A 24,430-nucleotide genomic window follows, 5' to 3' on the forward strand; every position below is an offset into this window, starting at 1 on the left:
GCTCTACCCGCCGGCCTCTCCTCTATGGTAGCGCCCAGTCCTCCCGCCGGCAGCCGGCGGGGCAGGAACGGCCCGGGAATTCCCTGTGGGAAACGACGCGGTGGGAGGACACAGGAGAACACGCACAGTGCCCCACGGAGCGGAGGTAGTGCACACCCGTCGGATTCTCTCCTGCCGGGATGGCCGCAGAGAGCGCAGGGCAGGGGCCCGAGGCCCGAAGTGGATCCGCGGGATATCCCAGCCCGGCTCGCCTCCAGCGTGGCAAAGGGAATAGGGGCTTTTCCAGCGCGATTTCAGCAAGCAGGACGTGAACAAATGGAGAGAGAAAAGGCTGGGTATGATTCCATGGAGCAGCAGGACAGCCCGAGTTAAAATTCTTCTGCAACAGGCTTCGTGGAGCCCAAACCACCACACAAATAATTAAACCTCAGCAAGGTTGGAGGGGCAGGACAACAGTTTATTATTGTTATTATTATTTTGAAGACACCTAAATGTCTCTCCTCACTTACTAGGTCTTCTGCACAGTTTGGTGACATTAAAAGGCATTTCACCCCCTCCCCCCTGCCATTTACCAAGTCTATCTACCAAAAAGAAGTATTAAAAGGAAACCTGAGGCCGCAGACTTCCAGTGCCCACAGAGAAAGAGTCAAAGTTAAGGCAGCAGGGCAAAAGGACAGATGCTGCCCAGCCCTCAGCAAACAGCTGGAATTGCAGTGATGGGATTTTTATAAGCTTTCACAACAAAAAAACACAGCTACGCTATCACAAGCATTAAGTTTTTGGACCAGCTGCCCTGCTACCTCCAGTCCTGCAATAGTACAGGACAAAAAAAAAATCCCATTTCTGCATTAAAAAATTATATTTTGGCCTACTTTATCACAATATGAAAAAACACATGCAAACCTGAAGTATTTCAATCCTATCCTAAGCATTGTATTGTGTTCTAGCCCCAGTCAAGGGCACGATGTTGCCCAAGGGACTGACAATTTGTAACACGAGCTAAAAACTTAAAACCTGTATCTGTGTTCCTTCACACGCACATATTAAAAGAAAACTTTTGCACTCACACCTGGTATGAAAATACATTGAACTATTTATATAATTTGAGTTAAAACAGAGGGGCAAGACCAACCAGAGCCAGGAAAGAATGCCCAGTGTCCCAACACATGGATGAATGCTTAGGCCACAAGTTTAAAGAGAGAAAAAAAAAAGATAATACAAACAATATTTTTTTAAAAAAGGCTAACAACAGAGAGACAACACACATTACTTAATCTGAACTTAAAATGGCTAAATTCAGACCCAGCTCAATCCCTGAAGATACTATTTTGACTTGTGCACTCAGAATGTCAAAGACAACAAGCTACTTCGGTAAATATCCTGTGAAGTTTCAAAGAACGCCGTGTGATTGGCATGTTCACTGGTTCCCTAATAAAGCAGCAAATCCAAGGACACACCAGAGAGTGAGGTGTGATGAGGATCCTCAAACTGTTCTCCAAAAGATGCTGTGTCTTAGCACCCTCCAGCTGTCTGCTGCTGGTACACTTCGATCGTGTCCTCGTGCTCCATCTCCAGCTGAGGGAATAACACAGGAATTATTTTAACATTTTAGAAATATAGGAATTATAAGTAATACAGAAAACTTGAAAAACATATGGTGCTTGAAAAGCACGTGGCTCTCTGCTCCTAATCAGCACTTCAGGAATAATTTTAACTAACTAAGACATGAAACACTTTCCATCAGTCACCCTGCACAAATTTGTTGGAACATGCTAAACTCACAGCAACTATTTCAGCATCATTTTGATTTCAAGCCCCTTTGATCACCACTCAGACATCTGAATATCTGTGTAGCAATTTGCAGAAAGAGTGTTTTTCATACCTGTGCAGGTGTGTCTGCTTCTTTAATGGGCTGTCCATTGAACAGGAACATAATGTGCTTCACTGACAAGCCCTGCAAGTTCAAAGTTACACATGAGAAACCACACTCGCCTTTCTGAATCCAAATAAGTATTCATGGATTTACTGTCACAACACATGGCAACAAAATTAACACTCAAAAGACAAGGGGGATGACACAAGATAGATTTAGATTAGGTATTAGGAAGAAATTCTTCCCTTTGAGGGTGGTGAGGTCCTGGCACAGGTTGCCCAGAGAAGATGTGGCTGCCCCAACCCTGCAAATGTCCAAGGCCAGGCTGGATGGGGCTTGGAGCAACTTGGGATAGTGGAAAGTGTCCCCGTGGCAGGGGGTAGGACTGGATGGGCTTTAAATTCCCTTCTAACTCCAAACCATTCCGTGACTGTCTGATTAAGATTTACCCACCAGGACACTGAGCATATTTGTCTTGCTGTCTACACTGAGGAAGGTCAAATGCTGGTAACTTTACATTGCCCAAAACCTGTATTACCACACTACTGAATCCTGTTCTGACAATGTTTAATCACATGAGGAAGTCTTTATTCCCTGCATCATGGATTGAGGATCTTGCTCTGCCCTCTAAAATCCATGTGATTCACACTTCTGTCACACACAGGAGTGCTAAAACTCCCTGTACCTCTTCAAAAACCCAGAGATGTGTCAGGGTGCAGCAGGCACAGAGCGGGGCAGAGTGTAAAGCTTGAATAAGCAAAGAAAGGATCCTGCAAGTAACAGACAAGGGCAAACAAAATCTGACTCTGTTTCCAAAGCCATTCACATGCCCACCCTCTGCTCTGCGTAAAATTGGGAGCTCCAGGCTCAGGAACTGAGCTGTGGGGATTCATCCTTCTGTTCAGTTCAGAACGGCATTGAGGAACAGCCTGTGACACCTGTGAACACAGGTCACAACTGTGCAATAGGCAGCAGGATTCACAGGGGAAGGAGGGACGAGGAAACAACCCATGAGGAAGCCGTGGCATAGAAGAATTTATTCTGTGCCGTTTTCCAAACGGAAAATTCACTCAAAGCTGATGAAGTTTTTGGAGGTGACAGGACTGAGGGTTAGTGCATTTTCTCAGGGTGGGGATCAGAACTGGAGGAATTCTTGTAACTCTGTCACGACACATTAGGGAGCACCTGCGGACGAAAAGGCAGCTTCCATTCACCGCTAAGAGCTCCGCACCGAGAAGCTGCCAGCATCCCAGCTCCTCCATCTCCCACACACCTGGACACCCTCAGCCTGCCCACAAGCATGTTCCACGATCCAGGCAGAGAAGCAGCGAGGGTTCCACCAGCACGGGGATGCTTTGGGCCCGTGGCAGGAGTCCCCCGAGGCGGCAGGAGCCCCGGGCCGGGGCCGCAGGAGCCCCGGGCCGGGCCCGCGCCTACCTGTCGGCAGCAGTACGCCTTCATGAGCTTGCCCAGCGGAGTGTGCCGCTTTATTCTGAAATGCACCACGGAGCCGTCCTGCCCGGCAACTTTCAGGTCGATGTGCTCGTTCTCCGTTTTCACGCCTTCCTGGACGGAAAACTGCAGGATGCGGCGGGCTCAGAGCCCTGCGGCTCGGGCACCACCCGCCACATCCTGCGGCACCTCGGCCGCCCCCGCGCCTGCTCCCCCCGGCCGGGCCACCGAGGCGGCCTCGCGCCGCGGGCCAGGCGGGGCCGCACGGCAGCCGTGCCCCGGGACGAGGAGGGGTGGCCGCTCCCCGCTCCTCCCCTGCGCCGGCTCCGCTCCTCCCGCCGGCTCCGCTCCTCCCGCCCGCTCCTCCCCTGCCGCCGGCGCCGCTCCTGCCGCCGGCTCCGCTCCTCCCGCCCGCTCCTCCCCTGCCGCCGGCGCCGCTCCTGCCGCCCGCTCCTCCCCTGCCGCCGGCTCCGCTCCTGCCGCCCGCTCCTCCCCTGCCGCCGGCTCCGCTCCTCCCGCCGGCTCCGCTCCTCCCCTGCCGCCCGCTCCTCCCCTGCCGCCGGCTCCGCTCCTGCCGCCCGCTCCTCCCCTGCCGCCGGCTCCGCTCCTCCCGCCGGCTCCGCTCCTCCCCTGCCGCCCGCTCCTCCCCTGCCGCCGGCTCCGCTCCTGCCGCCCGCTCCTCCCCTGCCGCCGGCTCCGCTCCTCCCCTGCCGCCCGCTCCTCCCCTGCCGCCCGCTCCTGCCCTGCCGCCCGCTCCTCCCGCCCCTCTCCCCGCCTCACCCGGGGCTTCTCCTGCGACATGGCGGGGGGGGTAGCGGGGGAAGTCTCGCGCTGGGGGGCGTGGCCAACGGCCAAGGGGCGTGGCGGGGCCGCGTGCAGGAGCGTCCCCGCTGAGGCGCACGGGGGCGCTGTGCTGCGGCGCGAGGACCGGCCTGAGGGGAGCACCCGGGACACCCCGGGACAGCCCGAAACAGCCCCGGGACACCACGGGACACCACGGGACACCCCCTGCACATCCCGAAACAGCCCCTGGACACCGCCGGGACACCCCGAAACAGCCCGGAACAGCCCCTGGACACCCCGAAACAGCCCCTACCACCCCCGGGACACCCCGGAACAGCCCCTGGACACCCCCGAGACACCCCGAAACAGCCCCGGGACACCACGGGACACCCCCTGGACATCCCGAAACAGCCCCTGGACACCACGGGACACCCCCTGGACATCCCGAAACAGCCCCGGGACACCACGGGACATCCCGAAACAGCCCCTGGACACCACGGGACACCCCCTGGACGTCCCGAAACAGCCCCTGGACACCACGGGACACCCCGAAACAGCCCCTACCATCCCCGGGACACCCCGGAACACCCCCGAGACACCCCGGGACACCCCCTGGACATCCTGAAACAGCCCCTGGACACCGCTGGGACACCCCGAAACAGCCCCGAGACACCCCGGAACAGCCCTTGGCCACCCCCGGAACAGCGCCTGGACACCCGCGGGACACCCCCGGGACACCGCGGAACAGCCCCGGGACACCGCGGAACAGCGCCTGGACACTCGCGGGACACCCCCGGGACACCCCGGAACACCCCCGGGACACCGCGGAACACCCCCGGGACACCCTGGAACAGCCCCGGGACACCCCGGAACAGCCCCGGGACGAACAGCGCCTGGACACTCGCGGGACACCCCGGAACACCCCCGGGACACCCTCGGGACCGCACCTTCCCCGCCGCACCACAGCTCCTGTGTGCAGGTAAACGGGACGAGAAGCGTTCCCCCAAAGCACCCAATGTCTCCAGCCCAGCCCAGACCGGTGCTGGGGTGTTCGGATCCCCTTAAAGGGAGGAGAGGCAAGTTTGCTTCGATCCACAACTGAGGAAAGAATTGGATTCTAAACATACCCGAAAGTGAGATTAAAACACAAACGAGGTTAAATGCGGGGATCCGAAGCGATATTTCTACCTTTACTTTTTCTTAAAAGAAAGAAGACAGAAAAGTGGGGATAGCCAGGAATAATTAGGTGAAGCACAGGGAAGGTGTTAGCACCACCATGGGTCCGGCGCTGCCTCACAGAGCGGACGGGTCTTTCGCAGCTGAAGTCCTTCGGACAGCTGCCAGTGGAGGAGCAGAGCCAGGCAGCTGGACCTGCACTGTGGGAGGGCACGAGCAGACAGCAAAGACTCCGACACTTTGTAGATTTAGCAGCTGCAGCTTCTGTGGCACTTGCTTAGAGAGGGTTTTGAGAGTGGCAATGTCATGTCAGCCTCAAAGCGACAGCACCCCCGTGGGCAGATTCATGTTTGCTCCCTTGAAGTTCATTGGCTGGTCCTTGGAATTCAGCTGAAGTTTGCCTGGTGTATCAAAAAGTTTATTGCTAGCTATTCTCATATATCAAAGCTTCGCTGCTTGGTCGCCTGATGTATCAACTACAAGCTCAAACTGGGTTTATATTCCAAAATAAAGCAAGAGCTAAAAAGTTTTTGTTAGAGGCAGAGTAAAACTTTAATTTTCAAACTTGAATCTTCCAAGAGGCAGTGAAGAAAAACATTTCTTACTTTTTACTCGTTCACTACACAGGGGCAGGTGAGAGCAGGGCAGGAGGTTGGTGCTCACGGAGCTGCCCTTGCAGGGAGGGGCAGAAAGGGCTCCCGGCTTCTTCAGAGGAAACCCCCTAAATATGAGATCCATCCCGGCTGAGTCCACTTCTCCCACAGGCACTGCCCTTGAGCCGGTGGCCAAGGCTGCCTCCTGCAGCCCTAGGGGTATTGTGGGGCCAGGAGAGAGGAGGTTCTGCCCCAAACCTCCATCTCAGCCTCTGTCCTCACCCTGGCCGTGAGGAAAGCACATCCTGGTCCCTTCAGAATATGTTCAGAGTCTTAAAGGATTTACCCTTTTCCATTCCCTTTCCTAGAAATTTCCACGTGAAATCAGATCACGGGGGGGGCGGTGCTGGTTGTCCCCTGCGGCCATGGCTTCATCTCCCCTCGGCGGCCGCTGTCCCAGCCCGTTCCTCTGCAAGTCCTCCACCTCTCTCCGGGGACGCTGGCGGGGCACAGGGCTCGGTGCCCTGTCCCCATCGGCGAGTCTTCGGCGCCGGCCACCTCCAGGAGCCGCATCCTCCTGCTCCTCCTGCTGCCGCCTCTGCCGCCACCGCACCACGAAGGGATGGAGGCGGCGGGGGCGACGCGAGGCCATCCTGGCACGGACGTCCAGCCCCTGCAGCAGGCGGATGGACCCAATGGGCCCTTGGCAGATGGGGCAGGTGGCAGCGGCGTCGGGGGCGGCCTGGGGCTGGATGCAGGCGTGGCAGAACACGTGTCCGCAGGGCTCCACGGCAGCAGCGGGGCTCCGCAGGAAATCCACGCAGATGTGGCACACCCTGACGGCTCGTGGCGCTGATGGCTCTTGCCTGACCTCCGCCATTGGTGCTCCCGGGCTTGGCTCCTCTCAGCTGCTGGCAGGACTCGGAGGCTTGGCTGCCACTTGTGGCACTCAGAGGCTCCTCAACGTCCGGTGGGACTCAGAGGCCTCTCGGTCACTGGCAGCACTGTGAGGCTCCTCGGTCGCTGGCAGCACTTGGAGGCTCCTCGGTCGCTGACAGCACGCAGAAGATCCTCAGGCACTGGCAGCACAGAGGCTCCTCAGACCCTGGCAGCACTCGGAAGCTCCTCGGCTGCTCGTGGGTCACAGCCTGAGTGCTCTGCCTCTGCCCAGCGCTGGTGGTTATAGTTGTGGTGTCATAGTGATCATGAGTGGTGACATCACAGGGCTCGCAGGGACACACCCAGGAGCTCCCCCATCCATGGACACAGGTCCTGTGGCACAAAGCCCACCTGGCAGAGGCCTGCACACCTCCGTGTTTGCCCAGCTCCCTTCCAGGCGGTCCCTGCTGGGGTGGGGCTGTGCCAGTCACACCCACCAGGACCTGCAGAGGAGCTGCTCTGCAGGGCTGCTGCTTTCCATGGCGTGTCCTGGGGCTGCGCCTCCCCAGGGGGAGGACTGCTGGGCCCTTGGTTGAACTTCAGGAGGTTCCATCAGCCCGTTTCTCCAGCTTGTGGAGGTCCTTTTGGGTCCTCTGGTGTCTCAGCAGCACCTCCCACTGTAGGAAATTCAGCACCCTCGCTGAGGGTGCCCTGGGCCCCATTAATCAGGCCACTATCAAGAAGGAAGAGGACCAGTGCCAGTACTGAGGCCTGGGCTACACTGCTGATAATCGGCCTCCGTCTCAGCTTCAGGCTGCTGATCATCATCCTCTCCTTAAAAACCAGTATCAACAGTTAAAATCCCTTCCTCACAGGGCAGAGCTTATTTGCAACATTCTGCTTCCCCCAAGCCTCCCGCTTTCTCCAAACTCATGAGAAATGTCTGGGTGATCATTTATCAGCCCCAGTGAGCATTTTCCCCTTCAAATACAGCAGCTCTGGAATACAGCATCGGATCTGTTGAATCTTTTGCCTCTTCCACCATTTTTCCTGAAACATACCTGGTATTTTCCTGCTGAAAACACCATGGCAGCACTACACGCTGACACCACCTCTTGGAATAATTTTGTGTCCTTTGCAAAGAGACTGAGGTTGATGGGCAGAGACTCTGCAGCACCAGGCACCTCCAGGGCCCTGCTGCTGCTGCCACCAAGCCCTGCTGTGAATGGAATGGAAGAGGCTGTGATGGCAGCAGGCCACCCCAGCACAGGTGTGCACCTGCAGCTGGGCAGCCTGTGGTCACAGCTCAGTCTGGCCCTGGGATTGCACCTCTCAGAGCGTTGGCTGTTTGTCCCACCTTTCCTGCCACATGGTTGGAATTGGCCTAGTGCCAGCTTTTGGTGGCCTTTATGTGCAGGGCTGCAGAACTCTCCTTTGCCTCAAAGCCAAGCTCCCTCTTACACCTCATTAACCCCTTCTTTCCAAGTTCCCTTGTGCATCCTCCTAGTACCCACGGCAGGTGGTGGGGCATTGTCCCACTCCTCAGGTGTGATGTCCCCATCACTGTCTGCTTCCCCATCCCAGTCAGGACAGCTTTCCATCGTGGCAGCCCTGCAAAAGACCAGTCAATCCTCACAAAATGTCTTTTTAGCTGCCAGGCTCCGCTCTCAGTTACACTGCAGATGCTTCTTCCCAGACCTGAGAAGGCACCTTGGCCACCTAAGGACACAGCTTCACCTCCCCACCACGGCCCAGCCCAGCCAAAGGGTTCACCAGCTTTTCAGTGCATCAGCCGCATGATCCCTGCACAAAGCAACCTTCCCGGGAGGAATTAGAAACAGCAGGAGCAGCTCCATCCCAGGCTGTGGGAGGCAGCCCTTAGGATGAGGATGCTGGAGTTCAGGACGAGCTCAGGATGAGAGCAGAGGACACAGTGCCTCTGTCCAGGGACACTGGGGGCCGCCCTGGCAGCAGGGCATGGCCACATTCCGTCCACCATCCGTCCTGGCTCCCAGCAGGTCTCTGCTGCCCTGGCTCAGCATAGGAGGACAGAGCCAGTCACGAGTGGGGTCTCAGGAAGAGGAAATTGCTTGCAGGAGTTCCCCATCCCTGGTGGGTTTGGAGACATCACCCCTTAGTGCTGGGAGCAGAGCCAGTGGGAGCACTCAGGGAACCCAAAATGAATTTACTGGTCCCAGTCCCAGGGCAGGAAGGGGACTGGAGCCTGGTGCAGCCCAGCAGGGGAAAGGCAGCTCAAAAGGCTTTAGCTCCGGCTGTCCCTGGCCGTCGCTGGCTCTCAAACAAAGCCCCCACAGCTTTCCCTGTACCTTTGGCTGGCAGAGGCACCGCGGGCCCTTTGGGCCAGCACATGCAGGATCCCGATCAGCTCTTTCCCTTCTCTTTACTGGGCCCCACAGTTCATCTGCCGTGCACAAGGAGATTCCAGCCAAGCGGGGATCTCTGTGAATCATCACCTCCCTGCCGCGCACCCCCGGAGCCGCCGCTCTCGGCACCGCCCGCGGCTCCTGCCCGGCAGCAGCGGAGCGCAGCCCCTGCCGGACAGCGCAGCTGCCTCGGGCAGGAGGTGGGAGAGCGGCCACCACGAGAGCTGGGCAGAGTCGGTGCCTCTGTTCCTCCCACCCGGGACTCTTCTGGCAGCAGCCAGCGACAATCGGGGTTAAAAGTCACCCACGAGTCCTGCCCTTGGGGCGCGCTGGCAGCAGCCGGGGCTCCCGGCCTGAGCTCCCCGGGCTCAGCTGGAGCAGCCGGTGCTGAGCTCCACAAGCCCGGCCGTGCAGAGGCACAGTTTCATCCAAGCCCATGGGATTCCCCCCCGGCAGGAGGCCACAGGCAGCTTTCCTCAGCCCAGACTCTCCCGGTCCTGCACAGCCTGCACACGGGGCTGGGGGTGCTGCATGGCCGGTCCTGGGCAGGCCCAGTGCAGGCAGCTCCATCCTCCTTCCCACCCCAGCTCCCTTACACTGCTCGGGCTGCAGTCTGAGCCCCCAGGCCACCCCGCATACACAGGGGCCCTCTGCTAGAGATGCCAGGGGACAAAAGTCCAAACTCTTGCCAGATCACCCAGCTCCTTCCTTAAAGAGCAGCCTTACTTCTATCCCAAGCTTTTTCTAACACCTGAACCTCTCCAGGAACAGACTCCTCCTTTCAAGCCCAGCAAGAGCCCAAGGCAGCCTTGCTTCTGCCTACCTCAGCTACTCACAATGAGTCAGAGCCACATAACAGTGACAACTCCATCAGCCACTACTCCCAACCTGTGCCGGCTGTGGAAGCAGAATTAAACTCTTTCAGACCAGAACAGTAATTGAATCAGTTTAATATACAGTCAGCATATGCAAATGCACTTGAAACTTACAGTATTGCTAACAGATGTGGCCATTGAGCCTAAGACCACCTTTCTAGAAAGGCACAGAGAGGTAGGAGAGTTGGGGCATTTCCCCAGATTAGTTGCAAGTGAGAAGGTGCACATAAGACCTTCCTCCTGGAAGCACCAGATCACCAGAAACTTGTGCTCTATGAGAGGACTGCTAATGTGCTGGGATGAGTGCAGGCACCTGGAGTGACAGCCAAAGCCTCCTGCTGACCCTTATGTCAGGAAACTCTTGCTGGCTTTTGCATATACTAAAAGGAAAAAAAAAAAAAAGGAGGGCAGAGCAGAAGAACCTAGCTCTGTGTGCATGAAGTGTTCTTGGTGAGGCAGGAGTGAGGGAGATGTGTGACATTGCTTTGGCCCTTGGCTGGGACAAGGACTGTTACGTGCATTGCTCTGGACACCACAACCACCCTGGGGTGAGTGAGAAGAAATGCTCCATCCTCCAGTATTGCCACCACGGTTTCCTGCACCAGCAGGGCAAGAGCAAAGCCCTGACCACACCAAGCACCTGGAGTGGGGACAATGGTGTCACCAAGCATTTGGGTCATCCTCTGTGGCACCATGGGGGTGGGGGGAAGCCTGGAGACTTTTGGCTCTGCAGAAGGCACCATTCACCAGGGTGGGTGGGTGTGTCTGGAGATGCTAATTCTCAAATTTTGCGTAAGGGTTCTCTTCCTTGAACAGGCCTAGAAGAGAGGAGAGATTTGTTCAGACAGCAGCTCCTACAGTGGTCACAGCCAGCAAAAGAAACAGTCCTGGGAAACAACTCTTTGTCATTTAAGCATCCTCAAGCCTTCTAGCTGCAGCTCTCCCAAAACACCTGCTCTTACTTGAGCAGTGCCCACAGCCAGCACTCTCCCCTTCTGCACAAGAGGAGACATCCATTGAGAAGCTTGACCTGATGGCAAGCTCCTCTCCCAGGCAGTCCATGTACAGTCCAGGTAAAGTAGCCTGCCTAAGATTCCAGAGTGCTCCCTCTACACACCCCTTCTGTCAGAGTGGGCTTACAAACAGAGTCCAGACCCAAATTAAATTAAAACTGTTCTTAGACTTGCTCCCCTGCTCCTGCATCGAGACTGGGAAACAGCAAGGCAGGGTATGGGGCTGACTTTTGGGCTAGCAAGGAGCCACGTGCCATGCTATTTGCTGCTTTCCCAGCTCAACACTTTTGAAGAACAGACACAAAGGACAAGATTGCAAACTCGGGGGTCAGGCTGCAGCAAGACAGCCCTGACATGGCAAGACAGGCCCAGAGCTCAGCTCTTCCACAGGCAATGCTTCCTCCACCAAGAGCTCCTTCAGGCACAGCTTTGCCTGCTCTTTCTTCCCCAAAGGAGCCAGCCCATCCAGAGGCCCTGGAGAGAGATCTCCTGCCTAACCTGGACTGCAGCAGGCAGCAGCTGCAGGCAGAAGAAAGGTCTCTAGCTTTCTCTACAGCCCCCTCAAAGCCAGAGACCACCAAGTGCAGCATGCATAAGCCCAACTGCCCCACAGCCAGACACTGGCAGAGCCCCTGGCAGCCCCAGTGGGCAGGCTGGAGGGACTCTCTCCTGCACAGAGCAACTGGATGTTCCCTGCTTCCTTCCAGGCTGATGTTCTCAGGTAGGTCCAGAGCTGGCCCAGGTCCATGGGACTCATCTGAGGGACAGTCCAGCCCCAGAAGGGAGGCTGTGCACTCCCATCCCCAGGGGACTGAGACACCACTGCTGGCACAGAGGACCAGAGGGATTGGGGTGGGATTGGTGCCTGCTCTGTGCTCCTGCAGCTGTGGGCATTCTTATTCCTACCTGGCCCCACACTCCAGGCTGCTGGCTCCCCAGCCACTTGCTCACCACAGGGCTACTGGAGGGCTGTGCCTGAAGGGTAACAGCATTATGATGGTGCTGTGTCTACCAGCTTATGCTTCTTATGACACAATATTCTGGGGAACATTATACACTTCCTCTTCCCTGCCCAGGAAAAATAACCCTTGTGTGGGCTCACATACCATGACCCCATCATCTCTACACCTACTCTGAGCCAAGAGAAACAGGGACCATGTTTTCCCTGCTGGCTAGGTCTCATCTACAGCTATAACCATGGCAAGGAGCACAGTTACAGAGGCTGCTTCATCTAAAGCTTAGTTTGAATCACTCATGTCAGCACTGTACCATATTTTCTTCGGATTTCATCATGCCGTGATTTCATCTCTGCTCTCCTGCGAGAGGCAAACAGAAAAGCCATGAGTCAGTAACTGGTGATACAAAAGGGAACAAGAAGAGCCAGAGCTCCTTGCTTATTCCCAACTAAGGGAGCTCCAGGCTGGCAGGTTTGCTCAGCCTCCCACCTCAGGGAGGCTCTGGGGACCACCAGAGCCCACATGTCAGCAGCCCTCTGGGAGCTGCATACACAATACTTGTGATGCCACATCCACGAGTCACCCCAGCATGACACTCCTAAATAGGCTTCTGTGTGAGCTAGAGCTGAAGCAGCCACTGACTGCATGTGTTGAGCCCCATGTGCCTCCTGGCATCACGTTTGATGGCACAGACAGGAGCCAAATCATTCTGCAGCCTCAGGGCCTGTGGTACAAACTCACCTCTCCTCCTGCCGCACCCGCCTCTTCTCCCGCTCCCTGGCTGCTCTCTCATCATCCTTGTCTGGCCTGGTAGACAGAAAAGCCCCTTAGTGCACTCAGCACTCAGCTCTGCAGCAGCACATGGCTGCATCTAAGCTGCTCCACAATCAGGGGAACCCCCTTGATACTTGCTTTTTGCTCTTTTTCTTACAACAGCAGCAGCAGCAGACCCCCAACATGATCAGAAGTGTTCCTCCCACCACGGACATTGCAATGATCAGGGCTTCAAAGTTCACTGAAGGATTTGACAAAAACGTGTTTAGCACACACAGACTCAGCTGCCTGGGGTTACAATATAGGATCCTAGGATCACAGAATCATTAATGTTGGGAAAGCACTCAAAGATCATCAAGTCCAAGTGTTCCCCCAGCACTGCCAGGTCTTCCAGTAAACCACATCCCCAAGTGCAACAGCTCTGTGTTTTTTGAATGCTTCCAGGGATGGCAACTCTACCACTGCCCTGGCCAGCCTGTTCCACTGTCTGACCACTCTATGAGTGAAGAATCCTTTTCTTAATATCCAACCTAAACCTCCCCTGGTGCAACTTGAGGCCATTTCCTCTTATCCTACAGCCATTTTCTCTTGTCCTGTTTATGAACATACAGCTACTGTCACCAGCAGCTTCAGTCACTGGTCTGGAGATGTGCAGCCACCTGGGAAAGCAAATGGACATTGTTAGCTGTAGATATACCTGGTGTTGGTACCCACAAATAAACACCAGCTGAGCACATGTACCTGCTAACAGGAGTGCTCAGTTACTGGCTATGAAGAAAGGCAAGGACAAATGCACTCAGGTCAAACTCCTCTGGCAGAAACAGGAGCAAAGCCATCTTAATCACTAATCCAGATAAAAAGTAACCATCAAGGCAAAAAACCAACAACTGAAGGCTTCAGGGCTAAGGAGCGATCTCTGACATGGAGGAATTACTGTCCATGGGAGCCAGCCTCAGAAGTCATCTCTGATGAGATGAGCACTTAGAGGTGTCTTTCCCAAGGTGATGTCCTTGGGCAAGAGATAAACTGCAACAAAATCTGTTGGGATTTATCAGCCTGGGGCCAGCAGTGCTGCTCAGGCAGCTGAAGACCAAGTCCTGCTTCCTGCACCTGACTGCCATGTCTCCCCAGGGCTGGGGGATCTGCTTGCTCACACACAGAACAAAACCTGCTGGAACATGGTGAGGCAGCAGCCGTGAGCCCTGGTCCCTGCTCATCCTACTCAGCTCCTGCAGTAATGGCAGTAGAGACACCAGCCAAAACTGACACATCGAGATGCCAAGGATTTCAGGTGACAACAAAGAGGAGTTTCTTCCAAGTGTGATTCAGGCTGTTCAGAGACTTGTGCCTGTGGAAATATTTGTTTTGGAGCCACTTTGCACACAAACACTTTGCCAGGCTACAGCAATCTCAGTGCACCTGAACCTGCTCAGAGCACTTTTGAAGGTCACTTAGTCCAACTCCCTGCCATGGGCAGGGACATCTTTCACTAGACCAGGCTGCTCACAGTCCTATCCAACCTGACCTTGAATGTTTCCAGGAATGGGGCATTCACTATCTCCCTGGGCAACCTGTGCCAGTGCCTCATCACCCTCATTGTAAGAAACTTCTTCCTTTTATCTGTTCTAAATAGATCCTCTTTTAGGTACTCCAGCCTGAGCTGACTCCACCACTGAAATTGTTTTCAAAGCCTGCAGCAGCGTCAGTGCTTCTGAAACCCTTTTGGGGTTTCAGAAGGAGCCTGGGGTTCAGCTCTCCCCCTTCTCACACAGAAAGGTCTGTGGCAGAGCGCCAGGCACTCCTCCAGCTGATGACAGAGGCTAAGTCACACACACCAAAAATGCACACTCACGTAAGAGCTAATTTCTCACAGGACTAATCTCCTCTACAGCAAGTTTTGCAAGCTGAGGAATGTGATCTTCTATAATGAAACCTTTTGTGAAGCTACTCACATCAAAACTAGTATTTCAAGGCCTTAGAGAAGTTTCAGAAAAGCATACCACAGGGCTCACAAAGAGGAGATTCTTCCTCCACAAGCATAAGAGCAGTTTGAACTCTTGTGGGCAGACAGGAGAGCCCAGCCTCAAGCACAAAAGATGACAGGCAACAGCAGTTCAGCTCCAGGCTCCTCATCAAGGGGGTGGGTGAGAGCAACCAGGCCCCAGCTTGCTTTCTTCCTGCTCCAGCCCCCAAAAGCTGGCTCCTGTCTGAGCATGAACATGCACTAAGCTCAGTCTAAACAAGGCACCAATCTCTCCAGAAACCCTTCAGAAAACAGAGCAGCAGGGAGGAGAGGCAGCTGTCCACCAGGAAAAGCTCCCAGAGGAGACCTGCACATGCAGGAGTACTTTTAGAAGAGGTTTTTTTCTTAGGTGGGTAAGAGCTGAGCAGGACCACGGTACACTCAGCACTAGAAGCACACACAGGTTCCCAGAGAAGTCACCACATCTCTGGTTCCAGGAGCCCACCTGGGACAGCAGCCACGTAAAGAGTCAGAAGTGGTGCACAGAGTGACATGCCAGCTGCAGAGGAGAGATCTTCTGGGATTCAGACACCAGGAAGGGCTGCACAGGCCCACAGAGAACCTTCCATGCCTGTTCCCAGGCGCTAGCCACGTCTGGAGCCTCCATCACACCAAAGCATAAGGGAGGCATTTTGGAGTAGCTAAATCCTCACGGGTCCTACTTGCCAGAAGGCAGGGAACTGCTCATACTCTGCTTCCCCGCCCACGCTTCAGGGAGTTTGCAGAACCTTGACTGCCTTCAGCCTGTCATTGCTACACTGGCAGAGAGATGGGGTGGCAGGGGAACCTCCCACAGCAGCAAGCACTCACACAGTCACCAGCCCAGGCTGGCACTTACCCCAGCAGACTCCCCAGCGCGCAGAGCGGAGCTCACACAGGTCAGCTGGGGGAAGGATTCTTCGGACGGGGTACTCCACGCACCTCCTGCTGCTGGCACACCACAGGCACTAGAACACAGGAACCAGGCAGCACAGCATTGCGGGTGCACTGCCAGTGACCCACGCTTTGCTTTGGCAGCCACAGCACAGGGCCACCTCTGCTGGCTCACGAGAACCAGGTATCACCCAGCGCCACAGGGTGCTCAGGAGCGAGAGCTGTATCAGCACAGATCACACCAGGAGAGGCACGAGAGAGGAGTGCAGAGTTCTAGGGCAAGTAAAGATGCTGAGAATCCTTCTCCTGGCTTAGAATCGTGGACTATCCTGAACTGGAAGGGACTCAAAAGGATCATCGAGCCAACTACTGGTCCTGCCTAGGACAGCCTTAAGAATCCCACCATGGCTTGCACAATTAATAAGGCAAATCCTTTAGGTTTATTTTTGGGATAAGAAGAAAGCCTTTGAGATAAAGCACTCTACACACACAAGGCTGACGAGCAGGAGAGGTGTGCATGTGCCCAGCCACTACCAGACCATCTGCAGAGCTTTGCATGTCCTCTCCTGGTGGCTCCAACCCCCAAGCCCAGCATTCAGTAGGGTTTGGTCAAACTGGTTCTGGCTGTATCAGCTGCAAGATCTGACTCAAGTTCAAGTTTGCTGATATCTGCGATAAGGCAGCGGGGACTGGCAGGACACCAGTACACATCCTGCACCCACCCAGTGCCATGGCACAACTGGTGGAGGGGAACTTGACCAGCCAGCCCAGCGCACTCAGTCCCTTCTCCAAGCACGTTGCCCATCCACCAGGAAGCAGCTCAGCAATTCCATTACTGTAATCAAAAAGCACACAACAAAACCCACCCAGTTTCTAGCAACCTCCTTCCAGAGCACCAGAGAGGGATTGCCCTCTCACCCTCATAGGTGGGTGGAATTTGCAGTATGTCTGGGACAAGGGCAGGGGACCAGCCCTGCTTCCAGGAAGGAAACCTTTCAGGCATGGTGAGAGGTTGGGAGTCTCACTGCTGCTACTCACAGTGACATTTTTCAGGCATTCTTCACAGCTCCTGTTCGTATACTGGCGACAATCTGCAGGAAGGAAAAAAGACACCTCAGGACTTTGAAGAGCTTCAGTGATTTAAAATTCTGGGCTCCTCCAAGCCTGCTCCTACCCACCACTGGGCCAGCAGCAGTGCATGCTGCTGCTGCTGCAAGAGCCACCATCTTCAGCACGCACTCCGTGTCACGGTGGGAAGCCCAAATGCTAATGAAAGTTCATCTGCCTTGCTCTGCTGACAAAGCCCTAAGCTGTGAGTTCCTCTCTTGGGTTTTATTTCCCTAAAAGCCTGAGCATGTACTATGGCAGCAGGGCAGCCAGAGGACACAGCTGGAGTTGGTCTGGAGGGACCCACATGAGGATGAGGGCAAGCAGTGGGTAGGTGAAACAGTCCTGTAGCACCAGATGTGGAGCAGCTCAAGCAAACAAGCTCCAGACACAGAAGTTGCTACCAGGAGAAGCAGAGGAGCACATGGGGACACACAGAGCTACAGATCCTGCAGGAGGCCTCCTGCTGCACACGAGGGCCATACCCTACCCCAGCCAGTTCATCCAAATCTTCCTTCAGCAAGACACAGTCCAGGCAATGGGAGCAGTACTGCAGCCAAAAATCTGTGCTCATGTTCAAAAACCTGTTTCCACCCCCCTGTGGCAGAGGAAGACCCCAGTTCTACAGACACAGGTGGCTCTCAGGACCAGAGCCACCATGGATGAAGGCATCTCCACGGGATGCATCCAGGTGGGCAGGGGAATGGATAAGGTCTGAACCTGAGCACAGGACAAGTTGGCCAGTCCAGCCCCCATTCTGAGCTTAGCTACAGCTCCCAGCAGTGCTCCTGGAAAATGTCTTCCTACAGGACATTCACCTGCAATTCACTGGTGTGCTTCCCCAGATCTGCAGGAAGGGTGGCTTGCCAAGCCCTCAAGAATGAGCCATTTAAAACTGACTCCTGCCTAAGAATCTAAGCAGCAGCCTGTTTGACAGTGGTTTAAAAGGAAAACTCAAATCAATTTGCCTGACCACTCACTGCTGGATGAAGGATCATTGCTTTGCAGTGTCGTAATCAGGAAAAAATCAATCCCAGAGGTGCTTGTTTTCCACTCTCACAATCAGCAAAGCTGGATTTTCTCCCTCCAGCTGGCAGGAACCCTCAGCTATGACCCACTGTCAGCAGTCACATGCTCTGTATAGCCTTCCAAACAACTGGGCAATTGATTAACATAGCTCAGATAAGGGTGTTTACACACCAGAGAGCCTGAGATTGCAGATTTTAAACACTCTGAAGCTGCATCTTCCTGATTTCTTCAATTGAGGCCGGAAAAGCACAGCAGCACTCTGCTGCTCCAGGACTGTTCCTTACCAGGAGTCACAAAACACCCTCCCACACCACAGGAGGCCAGTGGTGGGCAAAAGTAGAACCTGTGGTTTTAACTGGGCTTTGCTTTCCCCCAGGATATCTCCTCTCCTGGCATCCCTAGCTGGAGATCATCCTCCAAGTCATTAAGTCAAAGGCATCCACTTATGGCTGTTTGGAATGGGCTGCTTCGAGGACCATCTTCTTACTGGTCTGAGGCTGCCCCAGCCACTCTCCCCCACCCTCCAAAGGGCCGTCAGCAGGAGCCTGGCTGCCCAGTGACTGCCCCCTGGTCAGGGAAGGTAAGCAGCTCTCTCACCTGAGCTGTTATCATCACTAAATCATTGAATCACAGAATGGTTTGGGTAGGAAGGGCTTTGAGCCCATCTTGTCCCAACCCAGCCCCCGCCACGCCATGGGCAGGGGCACCTTCCACTAGCCCAGGTTGCTCCAAGCCCGTCCAAGCCAGCCTTGGACACTTCCAGGGATGGGGCACCACAGCTCCCCTGGGCATGGGAAGGTTCCACTGCCGTGGAAGCCGGAAAAGCGGCGAGCAAAGCTGCACTTCCAGCATCCACTCAACTTTCCCGAACTCCAAGGGACACTCCAGGCTGCACCGGATCCCACCCTGCGGAACTCCAGCGAGGAACACGGCTTTCCCTGCCAGCCTCACTGCCCATTCTGAGTGGCCACAGCTCTCTGACCAGTGGCCACCCGCACCCGCCGGGTGCCGACCTGCATCCCGCACCGGGCATCCCACAGGAACGGGGTCCGAAGCAACTGCCCGGCCGGGATTTTGGGGTGCAGTGCGAGGAGCGCGGGCCGCGGTCAGCGCTTACCTCCGGCCACGTCCTGCGCGGCGACGGCGACGGGCAGCAGGGCCAGGGCCAGGGCGCAGAGCCGGAGCGCCGGGGCCATGGCGGAGCGGGGCCGGGGCCGCGCCGGGGCGGCACCGCCGCTATGTAGGGCCGGCCGGGGGCGGGCCGGGGGCGGCCCCGCGGGGCTGCAAGGCTGGGGGCGGGCGGAGAGACCCCCGGGGCTGTCGGAGCCTACCGGGACCCCCATCGGCCGTTACCGGGACCCCCGCCGGTCCTTACCGAGACCCCGCCGGTCCTTACCGAGACCCCGCCGGTCCTTACCGGGATCCCACCGGCCCTTACCGGGACCCCCGCCGGTCCTTACCGGGATCCCACCGGCCCTAACCGGGACCCCCCGCCGGTCCTTACCGGGACCCCCGCCAGCCCTTACCGGGATCCCACCGGCCCTAACCGGGACCCCCTCCGGTCCTTACCGGGACCCCCGCCGGTCCTTACCGGGATCCCACCGGCCCTTACCGGGACCCCCGCCGGTCCTTACCGGCACCCCCGCCGGCCCTAACCGGGACCCCCGCCGGTCCTTACCGGCACCCCCGCCGGCCCTAACCGGGACCCCACCGGCCCTACCGGGACCCCACCGGCCCTTACCGGGACCCCCGCCGGCACTAACCGGGACCCCGCCGGCACTAACCGGGACCCCCCGCCGGCCCCGCGGCCGCCCGCAGGAGGGTGCCAGACCCCCGCGGGAGCAGGAGGAGGAGGCTGACGAGGACGGGGAGAGAAGCGGACTTTGCACAAACTCCCCGGGAGACTCACGGCCTGCCCCCGCGCAAACCCACCCCAAAGGGCCCCGCATTCCTTCCCGCACCGCTTCATCCATCTTTATAGCACGGAAGCACGTTAAGGGTAAAATACATATTAGTTCTCATGACACACTGCGATGTGATGAGGTAGTGGAGTTTTATTGAAGGTTTCGGTATTGTTCGTGCTGAAGTAAAACAAACAGCCGGGCCCTGGAGAGAAGGACTTTGCTTTTGGGAGGCTTAGAGCAGTCCCTGAGGGAGAAAGAACAGCTTTATCCCCGGGGGGACCGAGGTAGCACAGCATCCCGGGCTCTGAGACCCTCCCAGCCTCCTCTGGTGTCGCAGGTCAGTCACTGCAGCCAGAGGGACTCAAGGACACCTGGATCCATGGACAAGCAGCAACAGAGCAGCTTTGCCAAGTTTTCCTGGAGATCTGTTAGTGTGGGTGTCAGTGCTCAGTCAATTTGTGCTGTACCTGAGCATGTGATGGATGTAAGAGCCTCCTAAAGAACCCCACCTGGGTGCCCTGATTTGGCTGAGACATCTCACACCCACGAATAAATATTTACGCTTGTAATTCCAAGCTTTGCATCCCAACCTGGCACCTGGGTCAGCACCGGCCAGGCATGACATTTGTGGACACACAGCGTGCTAGGAGCTCCCTCCTGGGCAAAGCCAAACACCCCTGACCTCACACCCATGTGTTTCAACATTCAAGACATGAGAAGCTGCATCAATATAAACGAGGATTTTCACATGCTGTAGGTCAAGAGTGAACTGGGTGCTCCCCTGGCACCCCAAATGCTCCCCTCGAGGTGCAGGCGGGAGCAGCCAGCCTGGCACAGGCAGGAGCAGCCAGCCTGGCACAGGCAGTGGGATGGCGAGACGTGAGTTACCCTGGTACTGGCACTGTGGCCAAACTCCCCTCCCTTTAGGTTGAGGGACTAAGCAGTGCACAGGTGTTTCTCTCTGGGAAAGCTGCCTGGGTTCTGGAGGGCAGGTGGGGGGTGAGGGGTGGTGTGAAGGTACCCGTAGGGGGGTGGGGGGCAGCTCAGCAGAGCAAAGCGTGGGTGCCAGGGAAGAGCTCTGACTTGGAGAGTCACTGACACCTCGGCATGGAGGCAGCTCAGGTAGAAAGAAGAAAATATTTTAGATTGCCCTAAACAAAATGAAGAAGATAACTATTATTTTTCAGCAAAACCCCAAAGAAAGCAATCCCATAGCTTGAACAAACAGCGACACTGGCCACCCCTGCCACCGCCAGCTGCGTCTGGAAGCTCACCATCCATCTGCTCAGAAAGCTTTGCTCTCCCTGCCGTGTTCTTGGTGTCCTTGAGAGCCAGATGGACTGGCTGCCGGTGGCAGAGCTCCTGCAGGCTGGGAGCATAAGTGGCCAAAGGCGCTCTGTCGGCTGAACCACGGGATGTGGGAGCTGAGCACGGGATGCGGGGCTGAGCCTGGGAAGTGCGTGACACAGAGGTGCGTTCCTTCCTCCGCCACAGGCGAGCGCTCTGGTGCCAGCAGCCGTCTCCTGCCGAGGTTCAGATTTTGGCAGCTCCTCAGAAGAAACACGGGGCTCTTCATGTGTGATGGGGAATTGGGCTGTCAAAGACATGGGACCTGTGCATTTGCTGCTCCAAAAGCAGCTGGTGCTCGAAGCTGGGCAGGCAGTAATGATCACCCTGGTGTTTGCTGGCGCAGGGGAGTCTCCCTGAAGCCTCCTCTGGGGCTGAGCAGTGCCCTGACACCAGAGTCACTGCTGGATTGTTTGGGAAGCAGGAGGAAGCACCAGCCAAACCATTTCTGTTTGCAAAGCACTTCATTCCTTTGTCCTGGGTCTCTCCCTGAAGCAACACCTGGACTACAAATAATCCCAGCGGCATGGGCAGGGACCCAGGCAGCGGGAGCAGGCAAGGAGCTGATAGGAAAGTCAGGGGAGACTGGAAACCCACTCTGATCCCAGTGGCTTTCCTCTCCCTCTCCTTATTTGTCTCTGAAGGGGATTTTCAAACCCTTCAAGATGGCCTCAAGTGGTTTCCAAGGCGACGGTGCTAAGAGTCATCACTGCCATGGAAACCCTCTCTTTGGCATCATATAAATATTTCCCTTGAAGAAGGCTGGATGAGTGGGCGATGCACTGTTTTCTAGCACTCCCTGGCTGCAACAGGACAACCTCCAGGAGATGGGAGGGAGCTTGGGAGGTTAATATTAGCTTGCCATGCCGGCTGGCAATGGAAAGAGGTGATTGCTGATGTTTCAGCCCAAAACCTGGGGTTATTTGTGTCAGCAGGATCCAAATGAAAAAGATTTACTCTGTAGGGAGACAAAAATGGAAAAAAAAAAAGGGGGAGGGGAGGAAGTAAGGTTGAAAACTTGTGTTTTTTGCCATTCTTCAGAAAAACTTGTTAAAGTTTTCCCTTTAATCCCAATCCCACGTCCTCTTGGGTCAGCACAGGCAGATGAGGATCTTGGAGTACTTCACCCTCACTTGGGAGCATATTCAAAGCCAAGGTGTTTTGCTTTGCTTTTAATTGCCTCCTTTCTGTCTCACCAACACACCCAACACCTCCACATGGGCACAGGGAGAGGTGTCTGCCAGCAGCCCTGAGCGTAGGCAGTGGAACAGGTAACCCCAAAATACCTTCTGGTGCTGTGGTGTCCCCACACCAGGACTCCCTACAGTGGTTCTGCCATGGGCTGCAGGCCAGCAGCCCCTCCAGCCCTGCCCACCCAGGGTGCTCTGGCTGGGCTCTGCTCAGCCCTAGGGCACAGCTCTGGAGAGGCTGCTGGCATTCCCAGTGCTCTGCACGGCAGGGACACCACCCCAGCACGTGGCAGTCCCGCTGTCACCCACCATGCCAGCTCTCAGCAGCCACCAGCCGGGAAGGATTTCTGAGCTGCCCTGGGAGCTCCCAGAGTGGAGGAGCCGGTGTTTTCATAAACAGAGACGTCTGCCTTCATCACTGGGGCCAAGCTCCGAGCAGGGCGGGGGTGCCAGCAGCGCGGTGGGAGCTGCGACGAGGCTCCGCAGCGGGCGTCTCTGCCCAGGCTGGCGTAAACACCTCCTGTCCCCGAGCAGATGGCTCCTCTCACATCCACGCTCCAGGCAGATACCAAAGGGCTTTCCTGACAAATAAAGCACCGCCGCACGCAGGCCTGGAGCGCTTCTGGCTTTCCTGGAAGAAGGGGATGCTCCCTCCTTGTTGGACTGCCCAGGCTATTTTTAGACCTGCCTAGCAACCAGAGGATGGGGAGACACCGTGTCCCCCGCCACTCTCTCACCTGCTGGCTGCTGGCCTTTGGCAGGAGCTGGGGATGAGTGTGGGGTCCTGGCCGGACTGGAGGATAGGGGTTCCAATGGATGACCCCCCAGCACCACCCCAAAAAGTCTCGCAGGAGGCAGAGAGCTGCTCCAAGACCCACTTGCTCTCCCCACTCCGGAAGGTGCTGACAAGGAAATCTGGAGACCAGCAAGGTCAGACCCCAGCACCTGTTTTCCTCTTTCTCCCTTTAGGAAAAAAAAAACCCATCCTAAATCCAGAGCAAACAATTAAAATGTTCCAGCTGCTGGCTCAGAGCAGCGATCCCAGATAAAACCCCAAGGATCTGCCAGCTAAAAATAGCCTGAGCCCCATAAATTAAACAAAAGCTTTTTGCTGGGCTCTTGGAAAGCCAGTTCCAGTGCAGTTTTCTCTATGTAAGGTATAACTCTAACAGTATTTGTTATTATTAGCCCTACCTCCCCCGTGTCACCGACCTTCCCAGCACCATTGTTTAGGAACAGGAATTTTACAGAGCCAGACTTCTTCCTCCTGGCAGTTCCTCTGCTGGAGTGGGATCCCACCTCAGCCACTTTCCTGCCTTTTTATATCAGTTTAAACCTTTTTTTTTTCCCTTTTGGGCAACTGATTATTTGATACTAAGACATCCTATGTTTTGTAGGGCCACCCTCATTTAAGGCCTGGCTCAGACATCTGCTTAATTTTTATCCCTATCAGCTGTCCTGGGAGCTGTGGACCCTTAAATGAATTCCTGCTTGGAATGCAAAGGTGTTGGGCAGCCCTTGGCAGATATATGCAAGCAAATTTGCATGTGGGGGTTTGTCTCAACTCCTTTCTGTCACCAAGCCTATTAACAATATTTTCTCATATTATATTTTATACAGATGTGATGTTAGACAGCCAGTGACTTGCAGCTCTCTGGGAGTTTTCTCCTCCAACCCTTTAAAGAGCTTCCAGCATCCCAATGCCTCAAGCACACGTGGCCAGCTCACGAGGATGAGTTCTCTCCAGTCCCCCTCCACTGCTTTTTCCCAGCACTCCATGCTGGGTGTGAGGAGCACATCCAACACCTGCTTTCCCATCCCAGATATTTAGGCTTTGTTGCTTTTTCCATGGGCTTTTGCAAAAGTATTTCACTTACTGCACCCGGAGCAGCTGCATCCCAAAGCCACTGAGATCCCTTGCTCCATCCTGGTGCTGGGCTTCGATTTTTTTTGCTGCACTTGCCAGCAGTTGTATGGCTGAGTAATCCAGCCCACATCTCCAAGAGGTGTGAGCAGGGTTGGCAGCTCAGAAAATCCACACTGCCTTTTCCAAAAGCGGTGAAAAGCACCATCTCCTTGCTGAGTTTTTCTCAGCTTTCCATCCCTGCTGACTCCCAGCAGCAGGACTGGCTCTTCTGAAACCACCCAGCAAAGCTTCTCCTCGCTGAGCTGTGTGCAAGCGAGTTTCCACAGGTGCCA

General features: G+C 55.8%; 1 protein-coding gene across 2 annotated transcripts; it reads right to left on the reverse strand.

Moving 5' to 3' along the window:
* Window positions 1–10,074: 10,074 nt before the first annotated feature.
* On the reverse strand, window positions 10,075–19,047 carry PTTG1IP (PTTG1 interacting protein). 2 transcript variants are annotated; one of them, XM_068201214.1, is made up of 7 exons: window positions 18,908–19,047; window positions 16,693–16,745; window positions 15,620–15,728; window positions 12,897–12,999; window positions 12,726–12,791; window positions 12,298–12,344; window positions 10,075–10,833 (listed from the first exon to the last, which is right to left on the reverse strand). In XM_068201214.1, exons 1-7 carry the CDS (start codon window positions 18,984–18,986, stop codon window positions 10,790–10,792), a joined length of 501 nt encoding a protein of 166 aa, XP_068057315.1. In that variant the 5' UTR covers window positions 18,987–19,047; the 3' UTR covers window positions 10,075–10,789. The 2 variants fall into 2 exon arrangements, with proteins under 2 accessions (XP_068057315.1, XP_068057316.1); XM_068201215.1 differs by lacking the exon at window positions 18,908–19,047 and adding an exon at window positions 16,833–16,921.
* Between the last annotated feature and the right edge of the window lie 5,383 nt (window positions 19,048–24,430).

This window comes from Anomalospiza imberbis, chromosome 10, assembly GCF_031753505.1.
Source record: "Anomalospiza imberbis isolate Cuckoo-Finch-1a 21T00152 chromosome 10, ASM3175350v1, whole genome shotgun sequence".
NCBI classification, from domain to species: Eukaryota; Metazoa; Chordata; class Aves; order Passeriformes; family Viduidae; genus Anomalospiza; species Anomalospiza imberbis.

Excerpts from the sequence above, each read along its gene's own strand:
- PTTG1IP (XM_068201214.1), bottom strand. The coding sequence starts at position 18,986 with ATGGCCCCGGCGCTCCGGCTCTGCGCCCTGGCCCTGGCCCTGCTGCCC. Across the intron at positions 12,792-12,896 it reads TGTAAGAAAAAGAGCAAAAA|GCCAGACAAGGATGATGAGA; the intron begins GCAAGTATCAAG and ends TCTGTCTACCAG. Across the intron at positions 12,345-12,725 it reads CGGGTGCGGCAGGAGGAGAG|GAGAGCAGAGATGAAATCAC; the intron begins GTGAGTTTGTAC and ends TGCCTCTCGCAG.